This window comes from Myotis nattereri, assembly GCF_964212035.1.
Source record: "Myotis nattereri genome assembly, chromosome: 2".
NCBI classification, from domain to species: Eukaryota; Metazoa; Chordata; class Mammalia; order Chiroptera; family Vespertilionidae; genus Myotis; species Myotis nattereri.
Window position 1 is genome coordinate 170666662 of NC_138076.1, and position 23802 is coordinate 170690463.

Sequence of the window (23802 nt, forward strand, 5' to 3'; positions counted from 1 at the left end):
AGCCTGGGTGCCCCTGTAGCAGGTCTTCATGCCCACACCAGCGGGAAACAGAGGAAGCAAGGCTCGGAAATGTGTGAGCTTCTCTGTGCTCACACCCTTTCCCTTCTTGTTTTTCTGCTTGTTGGTTTGTTTTGGATGATCGCCTCAAAACATATGTGCTTTCTAGAAAGTCTATCCTCAACAGTGCCTTCCAATTTTATTACCTAAGTCTATTCTGATCCCTGGAGTCTGACTGCTATTGATGGCTGTTGCTGGATGGCTAAATATCTTTTGGATTTTAGGTTCTCTGTGCTTTGGGACAGCATCTTAATATCATCACTAGCGGGCTGTTCTAAATGTAGCTACTGGAAATGTTCTAATTGCCCCTCAGGAAGTGGGAACTAGTTCCTCTCTAAGATATAATATGGAATGAAATTATAGTTTTTCATAAAACTTATTTTTAGTTGTTTATGTAATGTGCCTACAGAGTACAAAATTTAGATCCTTATAATATAGACTGAGTCATCTGAGCTTATAGACTCTTGTATTCTCTTTTTGAATACTTTTATTCAGTTTTGAAAGTAATATGTTCAAAGTTGATAGTTCATATGTGGAATAAAATAATAATTTTCTCTCCTAGGTCTGTTGTTCTCTGTATATTTATCTCAAATAGAAATTTTGGTTTTACCTGACCTAAAGAAAGTACCCCAGAAAATAAAATCTTCAAAAAAAATTCTACTGCTTTCTGTTATTACACAATATGTAAAGCGTATGTCTGCATCCATAGTTATAACTCAGTAATATCCACATTTGTGTGTGGGAAAAAATACTGAAATCTTAAATTGTGGATCAGATTGCAAGTCTTCACTTGCTAAATACTTACTGAGCAACTAAGTACATCGAATAATTTGCAGGTGAGGCTGTTTGTTTTATCTCTGACTTCAAAAAGATCCATGAGCCAAACAAACTTGCCTTCTGGTGAGAAGTGTGTGCTTTGGCAATTCAAGCAAACTTTCATTTTAAATGGTCTTTCACCAAGGTCGAAAGTTTGCATAAAGAAATCAAAATTATCAGAAACATGAAAGTATAAAATGAAGCAAATATATTTTTCTAGTTTTTCTTTACTATCCTATATTATAGCAAGTATATAATTTGAACTATAACACATGTATAGTTAACAAATCTATCCTATACAATATCCTTGTATATTTTGTAAATTGAGTCATATTTTAAATAAATTAAGGCCTTTCACTACCTAAAGACTTACTCAGGCCCTAACTGGTTTGGCTTAGTGGATAGAGCGTCGGCCTGCGGACTCAAGGGTCCCGGGTTCGATTCCGACCAAGGGCATGTACCTTGATTGCGGGCACGTACCCAGTAGGGAGTGTGCAGGAGGCAGCTGATTGATGTTTCTCTCTCATCGATGTTTCTAACTCTCTATCCCTCTCCCTTCCTCTCTGTGAAAAATCAATAAAATATATTTTTAAAAAAAGAATTACTCAGAAAATTTTTCTGAAATGTGAATAAGTGTTCCATATCTTGCCATTTTCTAAACTCCAGTCACTTGTATATCCCTTCATAATTTTTGTCATATTTATATGCCAGTATTTATTTAATAATCTTTCTGTAATCCCTCTCCCTTTTTAAATTTAAATTTTGCTAGTGTACTATTAGTATCACTTGCTATATGGAAATAATTCAGAGATATAAATATGTAGCCATTAAAATAAAGGATTTGCTTATTACCACCTAATACTATACCAACGGTAATAGATATAGACTATTTTGGGAAACACTGTGCTACATGAATGTAAATTCAGATTTTTATAAATTTAATATTTTTAAAAAATAAGGATAATTTAGATAGATAGTAAACCTAGTGAGGGCAGAAATTACTTCTGGTTTGTGCATGTTGTTTCCCCACCACTAAGTACTTGGCCCATAATTGGCATGCAGTAAATAGTGAATAGTAAATTAACAAGTGATGCATACATTTATGTATTCATCTTCTAAATAACACTCAAACTGTATATGAAAGTACATATGGCCCATAAATGTTGTATCCTCAGTCTTCAAAATACTGAGTAATATAATGCAAAAGATTTCTATTCATTTTTAATGAGCATATTTATAGATCAAGGGAGGTTGCTGTCTAATCTAATAAAAGACAAACATGCAAATTGACCATACCTTTGCTACACCTTAAGCCACGCCCACAAGTCAATCAGAACAACTATATGCAAATTAACCCAACAAGGATGGCGGCTGGCAGCCACGTAGTTGAAGCGAGCAGGAGGCTTGGTTGCCCCAGTGATGGAGGAAGCCAAGCTTCCTGGCCAGCTCTGAGCTCCACTGAAGGCAACAAAGTTTCAATCATAGAAGGTAAATAAACCCCAGAATAAATAAAAAAAAGAAAAAAAGGAGAGGCTGGTAGCGTCCGTCGCCGGGGGGCTTGGCCAGCCTGAAAACGCTCCTCAGCCCCTCACCCAGACTGGCCAGGCACCCCAGGGGTGACCCACCACATAAAGGGGGTGTAGCCAGCCTGAAAACAGCCATCAGCCCCTCACCCAGGCTAGCCAAACCTCCATGGGGTGAGGGTCCCCACTGTGGGGGGGCTTGACCAGCCTGCAAACTGCCATCAGCCCCTCACCCAGGCTGGCCAGGCACCCCAGTGGGGACCCCCACCCTTAAGGGGGCTTGACCAGCCTGCAAACAGCCATCAGCCCCTAACCCAGGCTGGCCAGGCACCCCAGTGGAACCTCCACCCTGATCCGGGACACCCTTCAGGGCAAACCAGCCAGCCCCCACCCATGCACCAGGCCTCTATCCTATATAATAAAAGAGTAATATGCAAATTTGCCCTAACAGCAGAACGACTGGGAATGACTGGTCACTATGACACACACTGACCACCAAGGGGCAAACGCTCAATGCAGGAGCTTCTCCCTGGTGGTTAGTGCACTCCCACAGGGAGAGCTCTATTCAGCCACAAGTCAGGCTGATGGCTGCCAGTACAGCGGTAGTAGTGGGAGCCTCTCCCGCCTCCTCCGCAGCGCTAAGGATGTCCAACTGCACCTTAGGCCTGCTCCCCACTGGCAAGTGGACATCCCCTGAGGGCTGCCAGGCTGCCAGAGGGATGTCTGTCTGCCAGCTTGGGCCTGATCCCCCAGGGAGCGGGCCTAAGCCAGCAGGTGGACATCCCTCGAGGGGTCCCAGACTACAAGAGGGCATAGGCCGGGCTGAGGGACTCTTCCCCTGAGTGCACAAATTTTTGTACACCGGACCTCTAGTCCTATGTAATAAAAGCATAATATGCTAAGTGTTTGACCCATTGGTTGACCGTTTGGTCTACTGCTCAACCGCTTGACCGCTCAACCAGTCGCTATGACACACACTGGTCGGTAGATGCTCTGACCAGTAGGTTAAATTGCTGCTGGAGTCCGGCCAATCGGGACTGGGTGAGAGGGTTGGACATGCCCTGGAATCCTCCCATAGACCCTCCCCGGCCGGCTGGCCCTCATCGGCCCCGATTAGGATTGGGCAAGATGGCCCCAATGAGGCTCGATCACCGGCCAGACTGAGGGAGCCCACCCATGCATGAATTTGTGCACCAGGCATCTAGTATTGTAAATAAAAAGAAGTTTAAGAAGTTGGAGATGAGGAAGTATAGGAGTAGGAATTGTGTTTGAAAAGAGTGATGAGAGAAAATAAATTGAATATATATATATGTGTGTGTGTGTGTGTGTGTGTGTGTGTGTGTGTGTGTGATGGGATCTGAGGTAACTCTGCAACTATGTTCAGGCAAGAAAATGGGGCTAAATTAAAGGACTAAATATAGATGCAAGAGTTGCTTCAGTGGAGAAAGCTCTCTTCCATTAACAGCTACTTCCAAATCACCAACACTAATGACCAAATTGTTCTAAAATGAGATATTCTAAACATACCCCTTCTGGCCTTCTTCCAAGAAACTCACTTCTAAAGCTTAAATCCCAACCTATTTTCTTTTGTCCATGCACTTAAGAAATGACATAATCAATTTTCTGCATCATTTGCGTTAGAAGAAAAGACCATGTAAAGCTGAATGAGCAAAGGATGTTGGTCCCATTTATAATCAGAGGTTCATCAGTTAGGGAGGCCTTTGAGATACAAATAGGCTGTTTCATAAAACCTATGAGGCCTTAGTAAGTGGAAGCAATCCACATGTGTCAGGAAGTCAATGGTTAGCTAATTTGCTCACTAGAAATTACTTGGACGGTGGGAACAACTGCCTTGAAGAACTGATTCTTCAGAAGAGGAACCACAGAGACAAAACATCCATAGTTCAGAAATAATATTAAACTTTTGCAATAATATAAGATATCTATTTTTTGGCCTATTACCTAATCTAACAGAATAGTGTGTGCCTTGTTTTAGTGTGGGGACTCTGGGCTTATCAGAACTAAATGAATGTTGACTTATTTCGCTTAAAAAAACACACACACACAACTTTATTCATTTATTTTAAAAAAATTGTCTCTTTTGCCCTAACCGGTTTGGCTCAGTGGATAGAGCATCTGCCTATGGACTGAAGGGTCCCTGGTTCGATTCCGGTCAAGGGCATGCACCTTGGTTGCGGGCACATCCTCAATAGGGGGTGTGCAGGAGGCAGCTGGTAGATGTTTCTCTCTCATCGATGTTTCTAACTCTCTATCCCGCTCCCTTCCTCTCTGCAAAAAATCAATAAAATATATATTTTTAAATTGTCTCTTTCAAAATTGAACATAGGAAAAGAAAATGAAAGAAACATATACTTCCAAGAATTTGGAGTTAGATGAGCCTGGACTAGGAAGGAAATAGTTTGTGCTGAGCTATAGTGGACCATCTGGGGTGCAGGACTCTAAATAGTAGCTGGATTTCCCTTCAACACAAGGGACATCATCGTGGTGGTCACTGCATCAGGAACTGTGACGCAGGTGTGGGAAGCATAGAAGAAAATGCTATTCTACCTTGGCAGTCAGAGTCTTCAGTCACCACACAAGGCTAGAAGATGGGAGAGGAGTGCATGTGAATATTTTCACAGCTACTAGTACCGTGGTGCAGTGCCATCAGATCACTGAGGGTCCGAGTCAACCCCAAAGCACCCAGAACCCAGAGATATTTGAGAGGAAAGGGGCATTCTGTAAGTCAACTCTAGGAATTTTCCCTCTATGATCAAAGGAAGAGACTTGGATGGGGTTGTGTGTTCCCATTATTTAGCAAATAGAACCAGGAGAATAAAAGGCTCCTAATATTTGGAAATATTAATAAACCACTGGAGGAAATATATGAGACTCAAGATACATACCTTTCTTTGTGTTGGGAATTTTGCCAATTTTAGTCTGTCTACTTGCAGGCAGCCGTGAACATATAGGTGATCTTCATTAAATCACATATAATTGTTTTACCTCATTTTGTTTCATTTTTCTGATATGCTATCTACTTGGCAAGATATTTTTTGAGGGTTGAATAAGCTAATATATGGGAAACCCATTAAATAGTGACAGAAATTTGAAGGATATTGATGCATGAATGCTATAGCCATATGTTGATGATGAGGTTGTAATAGGGTATGCCGATAGTAATAAAAGACCCTAAAATCCCAATGGCTTAGTGCAAACAGGTGGATTTCTTGCTTATACTGCATGTCCATTTCAAATAGAGAAGGAAGGTGCCCCACATCATCCTCACTAGGGAACTGCAGCTGATCAGAACATTGCTGGTCATTGTGATGGGGAAAATATACATGTGAATCACACACTGCATCTCCAAGGCTCTGCGTAGCAGGGACAGATGTCACTCCCTAATTAGCTTTAGGAAGTCCCGGGGCAATCCTAGCTTGTGTCCAGAAGAGCTGGAAATACTTGGTGAGTAGCACTAATGACCATCACAGATAATTTCTTTCCATTTTCTGCAGCAGGATGACTTTTGCAACAGAGAAGCTGTCTAGATGTTTTTCCTCTACTAATACCACTACAATTTTTCTGTACAGTTTCCAATAACAAAGTGGACTTTCACAATTTTATGTGTCCTCGGTTTTTAGGATTTGCTGGTGCTAAAATGTTAATAGAATATCTTTGTTTCTTTGAGATAAAAGCAGCAAGTGTATAACAGCCCATTTTTTTTTTTTCCACACAGACATTGATGAGTGCTCGGATGGCTTTGTTCAGTGTGACAGCCGGGCCAATTGCATTAACCTGCCTGGATGGTACCACTGTGAGTGCAGAGACGGCTACCATGACAATGGAATGTTTTCCCCCAGTGGAGAGTCATGTGAAGGTCAGTTCAGGAGAGGACCTAGAGTTTAAAACTCCTCTTGAACCTGAGGAATTTGCAGTAAGGTGTAGGTAGTTGTCATTGACCTAATGTTTAAGTTGGTGATTTTTGTTGGGTGCTTATATGGCAGTGATTGGAAACATGTTAAAATCTAACTTTTGCTTGCTAACTATGATAATCAGTTTTTAGATTATTAAAATTTGTGACGCTAAACCAATTATTTATGGATATTTGCAACCATTGAGTGTGTTTTAGAATGAATAAGCCCATAATATCAGATACATTTTGGAAGTGCCCCCCAAAATAGGACCTCCAAGAAAAGCTTGAAAAATAGATGGGGAAAGCAGCATAGAGAGAAAAAGGGGGTAATAGGGATATGATAGTGATATAGCCAAATATAAAATACATAGTACATGATAACATATCACTTGCCTGGCAAAGTAAGAGATGTTTAGTGAATGTTTCATGTTGAATACAGAAGATATGATTCCTGCTTGAAAGAGGATTTTAGTCTAATAGGAGCAGAAAACTCAACCAGATTATACTCAACTAGAGGCCCAGTGCACAGATTTGTGTACTGATGGGGTCCCTCGGCCTGGACTGCGGGGATCAGGCTGAAACTGGCAGGCCAACATCCCCTGAGGGGTCTTGGATTGTTAGAGGGCACAGACCAGGCTGAGGGACCCCACTGGTGCACAAATCTGTGCACCAAGCCTGTAGTATGTATATAAGATCTTTGGTTAATCCCTTCCCACTCTCTCCCTTCCCCCCTTCCCTCTCAGATTCATCAGTTTGTTCCATGTTTCCATGCCTGTGCATTGAGCTTCTGCCCCCTGGTGGTCAGTGCATGTCATAGCTACCAGTTGAATGGTTGAATAGTCACTTAGGCATTTATATATATGTAGACTAGGGGCCCAGTGCATGAATTCATGCACCTTGGAAGGAACTGTGGGCCACAAGGCTGTGGTGGACATAGGGGCAGGTCTCGGCCCATCCTCCATGCCCCCACCCAGCCCCTCCCACAGCGGCCCCCAGTCCCCTGTCTGCCAGCAACCCCACTCCCACCACTGCTGCTCCCACATAGTAAGGGTGCTGGCCCTGCTCGCACCCGCTGACAGCGCAGAGCAGAAGGGGCTGGCACCAGCAGTGGGTGCAAGCAGGGCTGGTGCCATCAGCAAGTGTGAGTGGTAGCTGCTGCCCCAATCGCCCCTCAGGAGCAGGGGGACGTGGAGATGCCTGCAGGGGCCATTGGGACCGGTGCTGGACACCGGCAGCAGGTGGTGCATGGGAGCAAAGAATTTTCAGTAACCACCAGAGGCTTGCCCCAATGACAGCAACCAGTGCCCGCCTTGGTCTGGTGCCCCCACTTACCTGCTCCACCATCCTGTCATGGCCGATGCCCACCAAGTTCCGGGCTCTGCCACCTCCTGTCGACGCCCACATGTTCTGCATGCGCCCCCTGGTGGTCAGTGCATGTCACAGCTACTGGTGGTTCAGTTGTTCTGCTGTTCGGTCTATTTGCAAATCAGGGTTTTCTATATATAGACAACTTACCATTAATTTTGAATCCATTTCAGTGAATTGACAAACAACTCTGCTTTCCTGTACCCTTGTCAAGGGGCACAGTTTTTAAACAGCAGGCAGAGCCCAGTGAATAATTGCCAGGGAAACCACCCACACTGGAAGGATTTGCCATCAAATGTAGGCACAGGAATGGAGAATAAAAAAGATCTCAAAAAGTCATTTTCTCCATTTGTATTTACACTTCCATGGAGTAACAGCCTGAGAGAATAATGTGGCTAAAATGACAAAGTCAATGAAAGCCTTGGAGAAGCTAACTTAACAGTAGTTGACACCTAAATGATACGATGTCTTTTATCCCTGTGCCTCTAAAGGTTTTCACACAGAGAAAAGTGAAACAGACTTGGGTGATAGATGCCAAAGCTCCCAGCATGCTTTGCCAGCAGCCACAGAGCTCTGGACCTTGAGCAGAGGAGCCATCTGGATTTTTCCGTAGGAATGGGAATACTAACACCTTACCAGGGGCTAAAGCCTGGCATCTGCATATAACCGTTTAACTCTGGTCTCAGGGCTTTCCCTTGCCCTTGTTAATGTTCCAGAGTAAGTACTTCCAGCCCCGTAGAGAATTCCAAGGACCAGAGCAGATCAAACTGTGATTTGGCTCTTCCCCGATAAACTATTTTGCCTGTATTCTGTAGTATATTATGAGAAAGAAGCCTTCCCTTTCTCTTTTATTTTTGATTACACACAAAAAGGATGAAAATAAGCTGATTATAAATAAATTATACAGAAACATATACATGAAAGCTGAAAATGCATCTTTAGTTCAACCCCCTTCCCCCATCCCTTCCAGTTCTTCTCTAGGGGTGATCTGTGTGTCATTCTGCTTGGTATCCTTGCGCATCCTTTCACATATGAGTAGAAAACCGCATACCTCTGCTGACTATCTTACTTTACTTTACACTTGTAACTGCACTCACTGTTTTTTAAAATGTATGACCACAAATCTCAAGTGGGCTATATTTGTTATCTATTGATGCATAACAAATTACCCTCCAAACTACTTAGCAGCTGAAAACAACAAAAATTATCTCACAGCAGCTTAGATGTAAGCCTCTGGTTTGGGGCTTCTCATGAGGTTACAGTTAAGTGGTTGGCCAGTCCGTGGTCTCATGTTGAAGACCTGTCTGGGGGGGGATTGGAGGTAATGGGAATCTCTTTCTGAGGTCACGCATGTGGCTATTGGCATGCCTTGTTTCCTTAGCACATGAGCCTCTCCATGGGGCTGCCTCCAGACACAGCAGCTGGCTTCCTTCTCCTGGAGTAAACAATTCAGGAGAGAGTAAGTGCCCAAGATGGAAGCCACAGCTTTTTTACAACTTAACCTCAGATGTGACATGTCATCACTGTTCCTACATTTTGTTTGTTAGAAATGACTCAATAAGTCTAGCCACATTCTGGGGGAGGGGATTATATAGGAGCCTAAATATTAAATGCTGAGGATCATTGGGGGTCATCTTATAGGGCCGTCGGCATTGTCCAGCATTCCTGTATTATTTCCTTAGTAACTTTCCCCTGCAACTGTCTGATACAACCCTTGCATACCTTTTCCAGTCTCCTCAAACCTTATATAGCACTTCCTTTCTCTTCATTTTTCTGTTGATGGTTGTTCTTCTTATTTAACTGAGAAAACAGAAATACCTCACTTCTGCCCCAGGAGTTATACCGGATAATTCTCGCTTACCTCTTTATCTGCTGCTTTCCCTCCCTCCTGTTTCACTGAATGAAGTTTTATTTTTCCTATCAAAAATTAAACCCTCCATTGTAACTTGCATCTCATTCCTTCTCACCTACATGAGGTCTCTGCCCTTGTACTATCCACTTTCTCTTCGACGTCATAAATACTCTTTTCCTACTGCATCATTCTCATTAGCGTGCAAACAGCCTGGAGTAGCACCCACATTAAAAAATAAAACAAAAACAAAGAAATTGTAACTTTCCTTGACATCACCCGATTCCCTATTTTTCTGTTCCCTTTTAGAGTAAAACTCTTTAAAAGATTTTTCTAGCCGTGTTACCTGTGCTTTCCTGCTTCCAGTGAAGCTGAGTGCCACTGCTGCCGTGAATGCTCTCCTTCCGGGATTAATAACCATTTCCATTTGCCAATCCCACTGGTCTGTTACTCTCTTTGCTTGATGACTCAGCCATTTGGCCCAGTTGATCATTTCTTCCTCTTGAAACGATTTTCTTCACTTGGCTTTGAGGACAGCACTCTCTCCTGGCTTTCTCACAGACCCTACCAGCTTCTCCTTTCACGCACCACAGAGTAAAATCCAAATCCTAACAATGATTTACAAAGGCCTATATGATATGGATGCATGGCTTCCTTGACTCTTCTCAAATACACCAAACTGATTCCCTTCTCATGTGCTGTTCTTTTTGCCTGGAATGTTCTTCCCTCACATCTTTGCCTGCTTTAAAAAAAAAAAAAAAAATTTTTAATGTAGATTTTCTCTAAAATGGCTTCTCCTGGACTCCCAATTTAAAATAGCATCTTACCCCTGACACTATTCACTTACCGTTTCACTTTTCTTCACAGAGGTTATAAATTTCCCTGAAATGTTTGTAGATATTAATTTGTTTCCTTCCTTATTGTCTGCTATAGAGCATAAGTTTCAAGAGTCATAGACTTGCCTTGGCCAGTATGGCTTACTTAGTTGGAACATTATCCTATACACTAGTGATGGCGAACCTGCGACACGCGTGTCAGAGGTGACACACGAACTCATTTTTTTTTCGTTGATTTTTCTTTGTTAAATGGCATTTAAATATATAAAATAAATATCAAAAATATAAGTGTTTGTTTTACTATGGTTGCAAATATCAAAAAATTTCTATATGTGACACGGCACCAGAGTTAAGTTAGGGTTTTTCAAAATGCTGGCACGCCGAGCTCAAAAGTTTCGCCATCACTGCTATACACTGAAGGTGGCGGTTTGGTTTCCAGTCAGAGCACATACCCTGGCTACTGGCTCAATACCCAGTCAGGGCATGTACAGGAGGCAACTGATCCATGTTTCTCTCTCTCTCTCTGTCTCTTCCTCCCCCCTTCCTCTCTTTAAAAGTCAATATAAAAGCATATCTTCAGGTGAGAGAAAATTTTAAAAAAGAGTCATAGAATTTGTTTGCTTGTCAGTCATCAGTGCCTATAGCAGTAGAACCTAGTAGATGATATCTTTTATTTTTTCTAATGACAAAGATATGAGATGTATGATAGATGATATTTTAATCAGAAGTGTGTTAGGAACATAACCTATGTTAAAAGTAGATATATAGTATGATTGAGAGTAGCTAAGTTAGAAGTAAATATATATTTATGTATATATAATAATGATCAGGACAAAACATAATTTGTGCATTCATGAGTATTAAGAAAATAACAAGAAGAATTAAACTAGCCATTAAAGTAACACATAATAAAGATGAGGATAATAAAGTAAAATATTCTATGGGATGCTTACACAGATGCTTACACAGAAACAGTTGAAATTCTTATTTTTTCAAAACCATAATTCTGGAATGATTATTCTTTTGTTATCTTCCAATAGAATTTATAATGATTACCACAGAAATATACTACCTTTTCAGAAGTCAGTGTGCTCTGAAGGAGTCTTTTAAAAGAACCCACCTCTGCTATAAAAAATTTTTTAAAAAATTTAAAGACTAAAATGCTTCTTCTGAACACCTATCCATTTATTGCAATTTCAGTGATGTATAGAATTGTAACATTAGTACATGGAAGGGTGCAGTTTTAAGAGGATAGTTATTTCTGAGAAGGTGCCATGTTTTTGTTGTTGAACAATAAAAAAGAGCATTTCCAAGTGGACAAAGCCACAGCAGTAGATTTACAATTACTATGAAGAATGAGATTCATACTTGAAGACTTCAGTAAATAACTATGCACCATTTCACTGTTTTTTAGGCTTCAGTTGTACAATCTACAACATGCATGTTGGTAAGCTACATTCATACAAAGTGTATGCTGTTTTGTTCATTCATTTATCTCAGAGGCATAGACACTTAATCCTCAGGTAGTATGCCAGAGTAACATTTTCCTTGTCCACATCATCATTTCTACTGAGTCCATATTTTTTCCATAGTAATATTTTATTTTCATGCCCACATTTCACTTTCTTGTCATTGCTCTCAGCTTGTAGAAGAGATAAAATTTGTATAACAAAAACTGTTACAGAAGATAGAATGTAGTGAGTATATATATATATTTCTTTATTGATTTCAGAGAGGAAAGGAGAAGGAGAGAGAGATAGAAACATCAATGATGAGAGAGAATCATTGATTGGCTGCCTCCTGCATGCCCCGCACTGGGGATCAAGCCCACAACCCAGGCATGTGCCCCTGGCCAGAATCGAACCTGGGACCCTTCAGTCCACAGGCTGATGCTCTATCCACTGAGCCAAGCCAGCCAGGGCTGTAGTGAGCTTTTTAATAGAAGAGAAAGCCTCAAGTTTGAAAATGATAAATATTTCAGAAAAATATAAATTCAGGGCTATAAGAAAACAAAGAGAGAAATTATTTCCTGTTTGGGATCAAGAAAGGCTTGAGTATCTAGCCTTTGTTTTAGGACTTCAAGTCGGGTTCGATTATTCGCAAGGTGAGATAGGAAAAGAGAATGCAAGCAAAGGAAATAAGTTTCAATACCTTATGAAGAAGTTTGAACTGGAAGTCTGAAGGACAATTTTTGAGAAAGGAAATGATGAAAGTATACCTTCACTAAATTCATATTTCAGCCCAGTCCTTTTTCTGAACTCCAGCCCATATATCCAATTACTTACGGGTAAGACAGTTCTACTTGGAAACCCCGAGGAAAGTGTAATTCAGTTTTCTAAACTAACTCATGTCTTTCCTCATCCCTGCCACCCATTTCTACTCCTCAGCAAAATCTTGCTTTTCTCTCTGGAAATATCATCAACCACATCTTCTAGGCCAGAAATCTGAACATCGTTCATGATCACTCCCTTTCCCTAATCTTAAAGCCAAAAAGTCACTATGTTGCTTTGTCTTTGTCGTTTTCTTTCTTGGAAGATTATATCGTCATTGTTTCTTCCTGTGCATCCTCACTGCTCCCCTTCAGTACGGCACTGTGCTTCAGAGCACAGACTTGGAGACTGACTGCGTGGTCTTTCCATACCTTACTGACTGTGTGACCTTAGGGATGTTATGCAACACTTATATGCCCAGTTTCCTGATCTGTACAAAGGGGATAATAACTGTCCCTTCCTCAGTGTGGTGAGGATTAAATGAGCCATTGCATGAAAGTACTTAGAATCGGGTAATACCAAGCACTATATCCGGGTTTGCTTTTATGAGATGACCGTCTCTTGCCTGGACAGCTGAAAGAGCCTATTGATTATTCTCCTGGTTTCCAATTCTAATCCACTCAAATGCCTTTCCCAATATGAAACCAAAGGAATCTTTCTAAAATGGATATCTGATTATGATTTGTTTGAATTCTCTAAAATGACATTATATTGCCTTTATGATAAAGTTCACATTTCTTAACATGACCTTTACCTGGGCCCTGTCTACCTCTTTAGCTGCATGTTTACCGATTCTGCTCACCCTGGACGTTCAAGTCATATCAACATTTCTATTCCTTAAATACATCTCGATGGCTCTAAACATTGTGTCTTTGAAAATACTTGCCTCTGATTTGACCACTCCTTACCATTTCTTTGCTTGAGTAAAGTTTATTCATAGTTTAGTTGTTACACCTGGGGAGTGTGTATGTGGGCAGAAGATCCTACAAGAGCTACCAAGGAAGCATGTGATAGGAGGCAAGTAAAGAAAATTCACCAGGGAGAGGGAATAAACGATGTCAAATGTTGCTGCTCGATCAGGTTAGATGAGAACTGAGACTTGACCATTGGATTTAGTGACATTATTTTTTAATCACTCACTAAAGGAGTTATCGATATTTTTAAGGTTGGAATTTTTACATTCCATACTTGGTTTTTCAAAGCAGAATATATTCCTTTCATGCATATTTAATTTAGGAACCATACATTAAGTAAAACTGAATTCCAACATTCCATCTGCCACTCAATTGAAAATAGCCTCTGCCATGAGAAACCCAGTGTAGAGAAGCAGAAGAGGCAAGATGAGTTCAAATTATTTCAAATCCCATTGGATAACAAAAGATAATGCTTAGTCCATTACGATGTTTCTGCCTACACATTTCTCCACGTATGACAAGTGCATGCCAGCCTGTTGTGAGCAGCTTTTTAGTCTACTTTTTTAAATTGTTATGGGTGTCCCTTGTTTCAGAGCATGGAGGTCCCTAGACATCTCTTCTTTGTCTGCCGAGGACTCCCTCTGCCCAGAGGGGAAAAAACATTACCTTTTATCAGAGCTTTTACTTTAAATGTCAGGCAAAATGAAAAGATTATAAAAATCCAGCCATAGCCACTGATGGAATATTGTTGTTAATAGCATGTATTTAAAGCGCTAGGTAGTAAGAGGTTTTTGTAGAATTTGTGGTCAAAGGGACCAAATAGCTTACCATTAATGTTTATCCTGCTTACTATAATTCCAAATTATAAGAGTATTTAATGGGAGATGAAGATCAACTCATCAAATATACCTTATTATTCTGAATAGACCAAATATAGAGCTACTTTAAAATTTTTATTCCCATTACCAGGAGAACATTTTATCTGCTCTGAAAAAAAATATATTAATTAGTGTACTTTAAAACTATTTCAAAGTATCCTCATACTGGCTAACCATTCTCCTTTTGATCATCTATAATAATAAAAGCATGATATGCAAATTAGACTGGACAGCCAAACGTCCTTCCAGATGTCCTTCTGGACAAAGCCGTGGTTGTTGCAAGGGCCGAGGGCAGGCAGCCATGTGGCAGCCGGCAGCAGTGGCAGGGTGATGGGGGTGGTGCCTTCCCCTGATCAGCCTGGTCGCCTCCTGCAGAGGACATCCCCTGAGGGCTCCCGGACTGTGAGAGGGGGCAGGCTGGGCTGAGGGACACCCCCGCCCAGTGCATGAATTTTCGTGCACCGGGCCTCTAGTAGTCTATAATCATAAGCAGTATTATCCTTGGCAAATCAACCTAATAATAATAGTTCATTGTAGCTACAATAAAAAAATCTTTCAGCCATTGTCTCAATTCATAGGTTTCTTGAGATGGGAGCTAATAAAAAAATTAAAGTAAATAGAGAGGCATATATCATGTGGCTTATTTTCAGGGATGCATATATAACAAAACTTAAGTATTTAAGATTTTAAATATGGCTAAACTATAATGTTGATTAGTCCATGTACCCAATATTGTTGAAATCAAACCACTTAAGAAAGATATTTTCTAAAGTCTGTTTTTTAAAATTTGAAGGAAAATCAGTGTATATTCCTCCCACTTAAGAGCTACACATTCCGTCTTCTCTCTAACCCACTTTCCCTGTTAAGATTTAATTCTTTCTTCCTGGACCTTTGCTCAGAGGAAACAGATGAAATGGGAAATAACTGCTTACTGCCACTCATACTATATCCTTGAAATGTATTTTGGCTTGTGACCTTTAAATTATGGGGATAAATAAAATGAATCATGTCTCTCCTATGGCCCTGATCTGTGGGTCATGATGCTTGCTTTTCATCTGTATGAAAATGCTTGAGGCTGTGATGGCCATGGACTGGGTGAGGTCGGGTGAAGAAGGGGCAGTTGCCAATTGAGTCAGGCAGGAGATGAAATGATCATCTGAAATGGAAAAGTTAACAAGTGGTGGATTCTTTGTGAGAGACATGGTAATTGTTGATGGTACCTTGCCCTTCTGTGGGTGAAGAGAAGGTATAAGGACAATGTGGAAATTCCGAGTCTGTAAGGGAAGAACACCTAAGCAGAATACTGAAAAGAGCTTATATGTGGGAGCCCTGGCTGTGTGAATAGGGCTTGAAATTGAATAAAATGCCTCAGGCTTTCCCTGACATTTTATCTCCCACTAAGAAAGGATTTTCTGTAGGTACCATTTAAACATTGAGAATGATTTCCTCAATGAAAAATCATAGGCACTTTTAGAATTTCACTGCCACCTATTTTTGTTTGATAAAGTGAGTCCTATTCTTAACTTTCAAAAAACGTGTTTCATAAAGCCCAATGGTATTTACAGAGATATAAAAGTCAAAAATGTAAGCAAGGTTATTTGGTGTTTGAAATCAAGCGTGACGATTTTCCTGTGAAATCCCTAGCTGATGAGCTATGCTTTAGTCAGCATTTAGTAGGAAGTGCATGCCAGTAAGATGAAAATGAATGTATGCTCCATGTCAGGACACAACTTGCCTGACTGCCGTGGTTGGAACTGAGCGTATTCTAAGCACAGGGCCTGCTGCCTTTTCTTGGCCGTAGATATCGATGAGTGTGGGACCGGCAGGCACAGCTGCACCAATGATACCATTTGCTTTAACTTGGATGGTGGATATGATTGCCGATGTCCTCATGGAAAGAATTGTACAGGGGACTGCATCCATGATGGAAAAATTAAGCACAACGGTCAGATTTGGGTGTTGGAAAATGACCGGTGCTCTGTGTGCTCATGTCAGGTTAGTATCAATAACAATTTTTCATCATTTCTATTGAGGTGTGATGTGCATAGATTTCAAGTGAACAGCTTAATGAACTTAGAAAAATTCATATGTCCATATAGCCACCATTAGTATTAATAGAATGTTTTCATCTACCCAAACAGTTGCCTCTGTCCTCTCTTAGTTAGTCCCATATCCCTAGCCCCAAGAAAACACCTCATTAAATGGAACCATATAGTATATACTCCTTTGTGTCTGTCTTCTTTCTCTCGGCTTTATGTTTTTGACATTCATTGGTATTCATGGCATATATCAGCAAAGCAATCCTTTTTATTGTTGAATAGTATTCCATTGTATGCAAATGCCACAATGTGTTTATCTGTCACTTGTTGATGAAATGTTGTTGCTAACTATGCTATTGCTTTCATAGTCACACCACATTTGAATGAATGCATAAATGAAGCCAGAATGGACATGCGATGGCCTAGGAATGAAAAATACCTATTTGGGATATATTTTAGTTTTAGTTAGATGTTCTGTTACATGTAACCAGTTAATAATGGAGACTTAAATTTTAGTTAAATGAATAATACTATGTACCAAGGTCTCAACTCTTATAAAAGAAGTTGAAAACAGTTTGTACGAAAACATGAGGTCGAAAATATTCCATAAACTTAATAATATGTAAGACTTGTTGACTAGCTACTAAATACACATGCCCTAACAAAACAAAATTTAGTTAGCATTCAAATTACTATCCTCATAAACAAGTACATGTATGTTTACATATACACACACACATACACACACGTATGTATATATGTATATATATACATTTATGCATTTATATAAACATAAGGATCATGTAGTGTTTATTATTGTATATAGGACATTTCTGGAAAATTTCTTTTTCTGAAAATAGTATGTAGAAAGGAAATGGAAAGTTCTCCAGCATGAGTAGTTTCTGTATGTTAGCTACAAAATGGAACTTTAAAGAAAATCAATTATATTGGATAAACAGTGCAAATTATCTCAACTTTCAAATCAACATCTAAGATTTATATATGTATATATAAAATATGTGTAATATATATTATATATGTGTGTGTACACACACAGACATGCACATATGTATGTTAGTATATTGAGAGATGGAAGCTTTGGATAAATGCTTTTCTTCCTTCTCATACAGAATGGATTTGTGATGTGTCGACGGATGGTCTGTGACTGTGAGAATCCCACAGTTGATCTTTTTTGCTGCCCTGAATGTGACCCAAGGCTTAGCAGTCAGTGCCTCCATCAAAATGGGGAAACCTTGTACAACAGTGGGGACACCTGGATCCAGAATTGCCAACAGTGCCGCTGCTTGGTGAGTTTACTGCAAGAAGTCCAGGAAGAGTTTAGGCCCAGAATCTAAATAGGAAAGCAACCTTGCCCTCCCCAATCCACCAGGACACAGCACCTGGCCATAGTGTCAGCAGTTACAACAAGTGAGCCAGGTTAGGACGACAACCTATGCGTCAGGACCTGAGAAGGATACTCTGGGGTAGACAGGATGCACCACGTCGTGTATATTTCCAGAGAATATCCGAGCTCAGAAGAAGAGAAGACTCTGCCAGCTTCCCCGGTCTCACTCAGGGTGGCCTTACTCAGGCTCCAGCATCCAGGACAGATACCTAATGGCATATAGTAGGCACTCACTAAGTGTTATGAATATAACAGTGGCATTCAGGAAGAAAATTATTTGCTTCCAAGTGGAACTTTTGTTAATCCATTTCTATCAGTCATACTGAGACTTTAAAAAACAAAAACAAGAAGAAATCACTCTTTTCCCTTCTAAAGATTGTTACTGTTGGTGCTCTTTTTGGGGGCACCCAGTTTTAGACATAATATGGGTATATTATAAAAACTTATTTGAATGTTAGAATTAAATGTCTGTATATATTTATGAAACTTCTACTGGAAATGATAGGTCAAAAAGAAAATCTAGACTTGATAAATAAAATACCAGTCATTTTTTTTCATTTGCCCAATTTCTTCTTTCTTTCTAGTGGTGCAAATGAAAAAGGAAAATTTGGTCTATGTGTCTTTATGGAAGAAAGTTTCACAGATGCTACATTTAAAGTTATGGCTAGTTTTCTTTCTATTTGTGTGAGGATATTTTTAAGGTAGTGCTTTCTTTTTATACTTTCAACCCCCAAAAAATCAATTGAGAGAACAAGGTCAGCTTCTGTGCCTGAAGGCTGCTTTCATCTCCAAAACCAGGAGATTCAGAATTATGGAGAAAATAGGAAACAGGTAGGAACTACATTTTAGAAAGACCCAATTCATACAGCTTTCCCAGGTGGAAAAAAAATGACTAAAATCAGTTCCTAATTTGCCCCTTCCTCCCACCCCCATACCTAGAAACATATAAACGAACAAGAAAAACTGTCATATTTCTTACATATTTCAGTTTATTTTCTCATAAATGGACAAAATTTTATTTTATGCAGAAGGGAATAAATGTGAAGTTAGGGGGGGAAATATCAAAAGAATTTTAAAAAAGGATGGTATAGGCAACAAGTTTAATAAAAATCTCTTCCATAAATAGTTCTCCTTTTTCATGGGAAAGAAAGGGGCATGCAAATTTGATTGTTTTAAGAGAATGGTTTTTGGTTTTGTTTTATTGTTGTTCTTGTTTAATTGATGAAGGCCAGTTTAAAATTCAGCTGCAGGGTAAGCCTCCCGGCTGAGTGCACGATGCTCAGCCTATGAGGTCTGAGCATACATGTCCCCCAGGTCCATTGCGTGTGCAGTGAACACCATGCTCCCTCCCTCCTGCCTCCTCCCCTGCCCGCCGTCCCTGCCCCTCTGCCCTGGCCCCTCCGCCCTGGCACCTCTGCTTTCCTTACAGCAAGGGGAAGTGGACTGCTGGCCCCTGCCTTGCCCAGAGGTGGAATGTGAATTCAGCGTGCTCCCGGAGGGTGAGTGCTGCCCGCGCTGTGTCACCGACCCCTGCCAGGCCGACACCATCCGCAATGACATCACCAAAACTTGCCTGGACGAGATGAATGTGGTGCGCTTCACTGGCTCCTCGTGGATCAAACATGGCACGGAATGCACTCTCTGCCAGTGCAAGGTAAAGCCGTTCCATCCAGGGAGGGAGCTCAGAGATAGTAATGGCCTAACCTGGCCACGGGGATGTATTTCATGTCCTATTTATTGTTCCAGGGGAGGTGGGAAGTGGTGATCAGCTTTGTTAGTTCCAAGGCTGAAGGTCATGTGCATCCTTCAAGAATATACGGTCATGGAGCAGGAGGCACAGAAAGAACAACCAGAACAGAAACGACCTACTCGACCTAAAGTATCTAACTGTACACATATTGAAAAAAACAGACAACAACACAAAAAACCCTACAACACCAAACTTCATGTTACCTCTTTCATAATAGAACACAATATTATTTTATTGATTTTTATCTGGTCCTTTTATAAGGATTGTAAGATGCACCAACCAAGTAGATATATTGCATTTTCTAAAGTGGAAATCAATGAGGCAAAAATGGGCATAGTTCTTGGTTTGTGGTGATCAGTTACATTGAGCTATTATTTTAAGATCTGTTATTTACCATATTTTATTCCTACAGTTGGACAAAAATCATTACAAATATTTTTCTTCCCATCATAAGGAAAGAGAGCATTGTGTTTCGTCAGCAAGAACACACCTGCAGAGAACGTAGACATAGTCTGTAGAGTGCATAGATAGTGACAAACTTGGAAGCATTCTTCTTTGATGATTGTAGAAACATTTGATTCAGAGGTCATTGTTCTTCAGAGTCATAATTTTGGAATGAACACTAAGACTAAGTAAAAATCTGGGAGGCGTAAAAAACAACCAGAAAGCAAAGATGTCCGATTTTTCCTGGCATAGCACAGCCAGATATCTATAACCACTCTGGTTGTTGAAGTGACCATTTCCATTTAAAAATAATTTTTCCTAGAGCAATTTAATTCAGATTCACTTCGTACAAATTCTTCCTATGTGGCCTGATGTAACAGGACGAAGAAATGTAAAATGTGTTAAGTCTGGAGAAATTATTGTTTATTTTAACCCCAAATTTCTAGCTCTTTCAATCACACAATCTGTCAATCAAGCAGTTTTTTGAGTGAACATTTAATGCTGTTTTCTGAAAGTACATTGGCAAATTTTACTACTGCTAAAAAGTTACTAATATATATATAATTATTATATATAAATATATATATAATAATATATATGCAATGTAATATATATATATATACACATATATATATATGAAATATGGGTACATTTAACAGTTCATATCTAGAAACTTAAGCATTAGTGACCAATAGGGAAATAATTTCTGACATTAAATTACCAAATAAATTTGAGTCCCCTTATACTCTTAATCTGTTAGATTATTGTTCTGAGCAGTGACAACAAAAATGTATACCGGATAAAGAATGAAAAACACACAAATATGGCTCAGACAGATGCTTCCAATAAGAAAAATGCATTCAGGAATAGGCAGAAAAACAAAATGTTTTCTGGGGCAAAGAGCATGAATGAGCTTGTCATTCACTGCCTTATAAACAACTACAAGGATTTTTTGGCTCATGGTAGGAATGTGTTCCAGAAAGTGTATTTTTGGCATTAAACTCATTTTTGTCAGGTAAATGCTGATTCTGAGAAGTTACTAATTCATGTTGTTTTCCTTTTCCCTTCTTATTAAATATGAGTTGTAAGCATCTGCTCAACTTTACCAAATTTATCCTGAATACTTATTTTTATTATGTTTATGTTGTGTTCTTTTAAAAATAAAATTTATGTAAAACGGCTTCCAGATATTGTGCTGGAGGTGAGCATTCTTCATAATTTGGTGTTTTCAGAGCACCGTTTTTACTTTCCTTTCTGTCCTACCCTTCTCTGGGTTATTCATTTTAGTCAATAAAAATGAATTGCGCGGGGTATTGTGCTAGCAGCAAGGCTAAAATGATAAGCAAATACAGACACGATAATTCCTGGAAATTATTGCCTAGCTTCTTATTGTCTAGAGCTGTCTGTCTAATGCAGTAGTCAGTAGTTACATGTGGCCACGTAACTTAATTAAAATTAAATAAATTAAAACTCAATTTCTCAGTCAACTAGCCATATTTCAACTTCTTAAAAGCCACATGTGGCTAGTGGCTATCATATTAGATAGAACATATAGAGAACGTGTCTGTCAGCACGCAACCTTCCATTGGATAGGACAGGTCTAGAGGTGAATGCAGTGTCTGGAATCAGAGTAAACACTCAATAAACATTGACTGTTATTGGAATAAATAGACATTAATTAAGTCATGAAACAGAAAAAGACATTACAAACTGTAATGGATACTCTGAAGAAAAAGGGCACTGGGTTGAGAGGCTGTACAGCATGTGAACCAGTTACTGCTTGAGGAAGTGACACTGGAGACGAGATCTGAGGAGTTAGGAGTTAGCTGGATGGAATGATTTTTAAAAAATCATTCCCTTTTTTGTCTTCAAAGTTAATTTACTTAGGTTAAAAAAATGTTTTCTCCACTCAGAAGTTTGATTTCTGAGTCAAAAATTAATTACTAAGGTTGCCTTTCCTAAATCTAATAGATGCCCATCCTATGATGGGTCAGAGTGCTTTCAGGCAATTATACTTTTGAGCTCCAAACAAAAGAGAGCTGTATCATTGAGAAATGAGGAGAGAGGAGGGATTAGAGGGCCCTTCCCTCTAATAAATAAAACACTGAGCAGGACACTTTGGAAATGATAAACCGAGGCGGGGGCGGGGGTCAGGGACACTTTTAACTTCTAGGGAGAATCTAGATGTAATACTGAAATAATTGAGATATTAGAAAAAAAATAGAATTTTATAAGAATGATGCTCCTAACTTCCTAAACGTTGCCTTCATCTATCAAAACAACAAACTTAAAGTTTTGAAGGTGGACCTCTGTACTAACATTGGAATAGATAACTAGGTCTGTCTATGAAAACAAATATCCCATAAATGGGCAACATTATAATGAAGACTTTAAGGGATGATCAGGAGAGCTTGGAAAACCAATAGAGAAAGAAAGGAGTATTCCATACATATTTGAATAACTGGACAACAATTTGAGGAAAGTCATTTTATATGCTATTATGTTCTATATCAAAACAAATTCTGTGTGGAAAAAATATTGAATATTAAATGGAAGTCTAAACAAAGAAAATATGATTAAATATTTATCAACATTGTAGAAGGGAGATTCCTTTTCTAACTTCGACGTGATAAAATATACCTCAAAGAAAAGTTAGGGCTTCTGTAGATAAAAAAAATTATCAAAAGAGCAAGTTAAAACTGGAGACTGGAAAAATATTTTTAGCAGATATGATTTCTTTATTGGCTTTCAAACATAAAAATTAATAACACTTATTTTCCCATAAATAAATCAGCAATGGATGAATAAACAATTCATTAAAAAATAGAGATATTAAAAAAGAGGAAATCTTTTGACCCTTAAATAGTTGAAACAAATGTAAACTAAAATAATGAATCATTATTTTCCCATAAAAAATGTCACAGTGATTTCCAGTGCTGACAGAGATGTACTGGAGTTATACTGCAATTGTAATTTTTAGGCACTGGTAGGGACATTGAAAAATGCATGTCAACAACCCACATATACACCTCCTTGCCAGCTCCCTGTTCCCACACAAATATCTTTTGCCCTATTAATCTCAGTTTTGTGAATCAAATTTAAAGAAATAATCTAAAGTATGCAACAATCTGTATGCATGAGAATATTCACCTCATAACATTATTTGTTATGTAGAATCAAGGAAGAAACCAAAATGTCCAGTCGAAAAAGGGTTAGCCCTAGCCATTTTGGTTCAGTGGTTAGAGCGTTGGCCTGTGGTCTGACAAGTGGCAGGATCAATTCCCGTCAAGGGGCATGTAAATCCATTGCAGGCTCGGTCTCGTCCCAGGTCAGGGAGTGGAAGGGAGGCAACCAATTGGTGTGTCTCTCTCACATTGATGTTTCTTTCTCTTATACTTATCTAAAAATGTCTTTTATTTTTGAAGATATTTTTACTAAATTTAGGCTTCAGAATTGACAGTTTGTTCCCGTCACATTAAAGGTGATTCTCTATTGCTTTCTGGTCTCCATGTTTTCTGATGAGGCTTCAGCTATCATTTGTATTTTTTCCTTATGCAATACTTCCTTTTTATTTATTTATTATTTTATTTTGTTATTAAACTTATTGGGGTGACAGTGGTCAACATGATCATATCGGTTTCAGGTGCGGGTTTCTCTGTTGCAAGATCTGTATATTGCACCGTGTGCCCACCACCCAAAGTCACATCTTCTCGTGTCACCTTATATTAGGACCCCCTACTCTC

At 39.5% G+C, this 23802-nt stretch overlaps 1 protein-coding gene across 2 annotated transcripts in view; it reads left to right on the top strand.

Annotated features, from left to right (window-relative positions):
- NELL2 (neural EGFL like 2) overlaps positions 1-23802 on the top strand; it is a 327688-nt gene that overhangs the window by 297769 nt on the left and 6117 nt on the right. For both annotated transcript variants that reach the window (XM_081083919.1, XM_081083918.1), the window contains exons 17-20: positions 6133-6273; positions 16223-16416; positions 17591-17767; positions 19295-19519. In XM_081083919.1, the coding sequence (XP_080940045.1) occupies positions 6133-6273; positions 16223-16416; positions 17591-17767; positions 19295-19519 (737 nt within the window). The remainder of the gene's footprint in view (positions 1-6132; positions 6274-16222; positions 16417-17590; positions 17768-19294; positions 19520-23802) is intronic.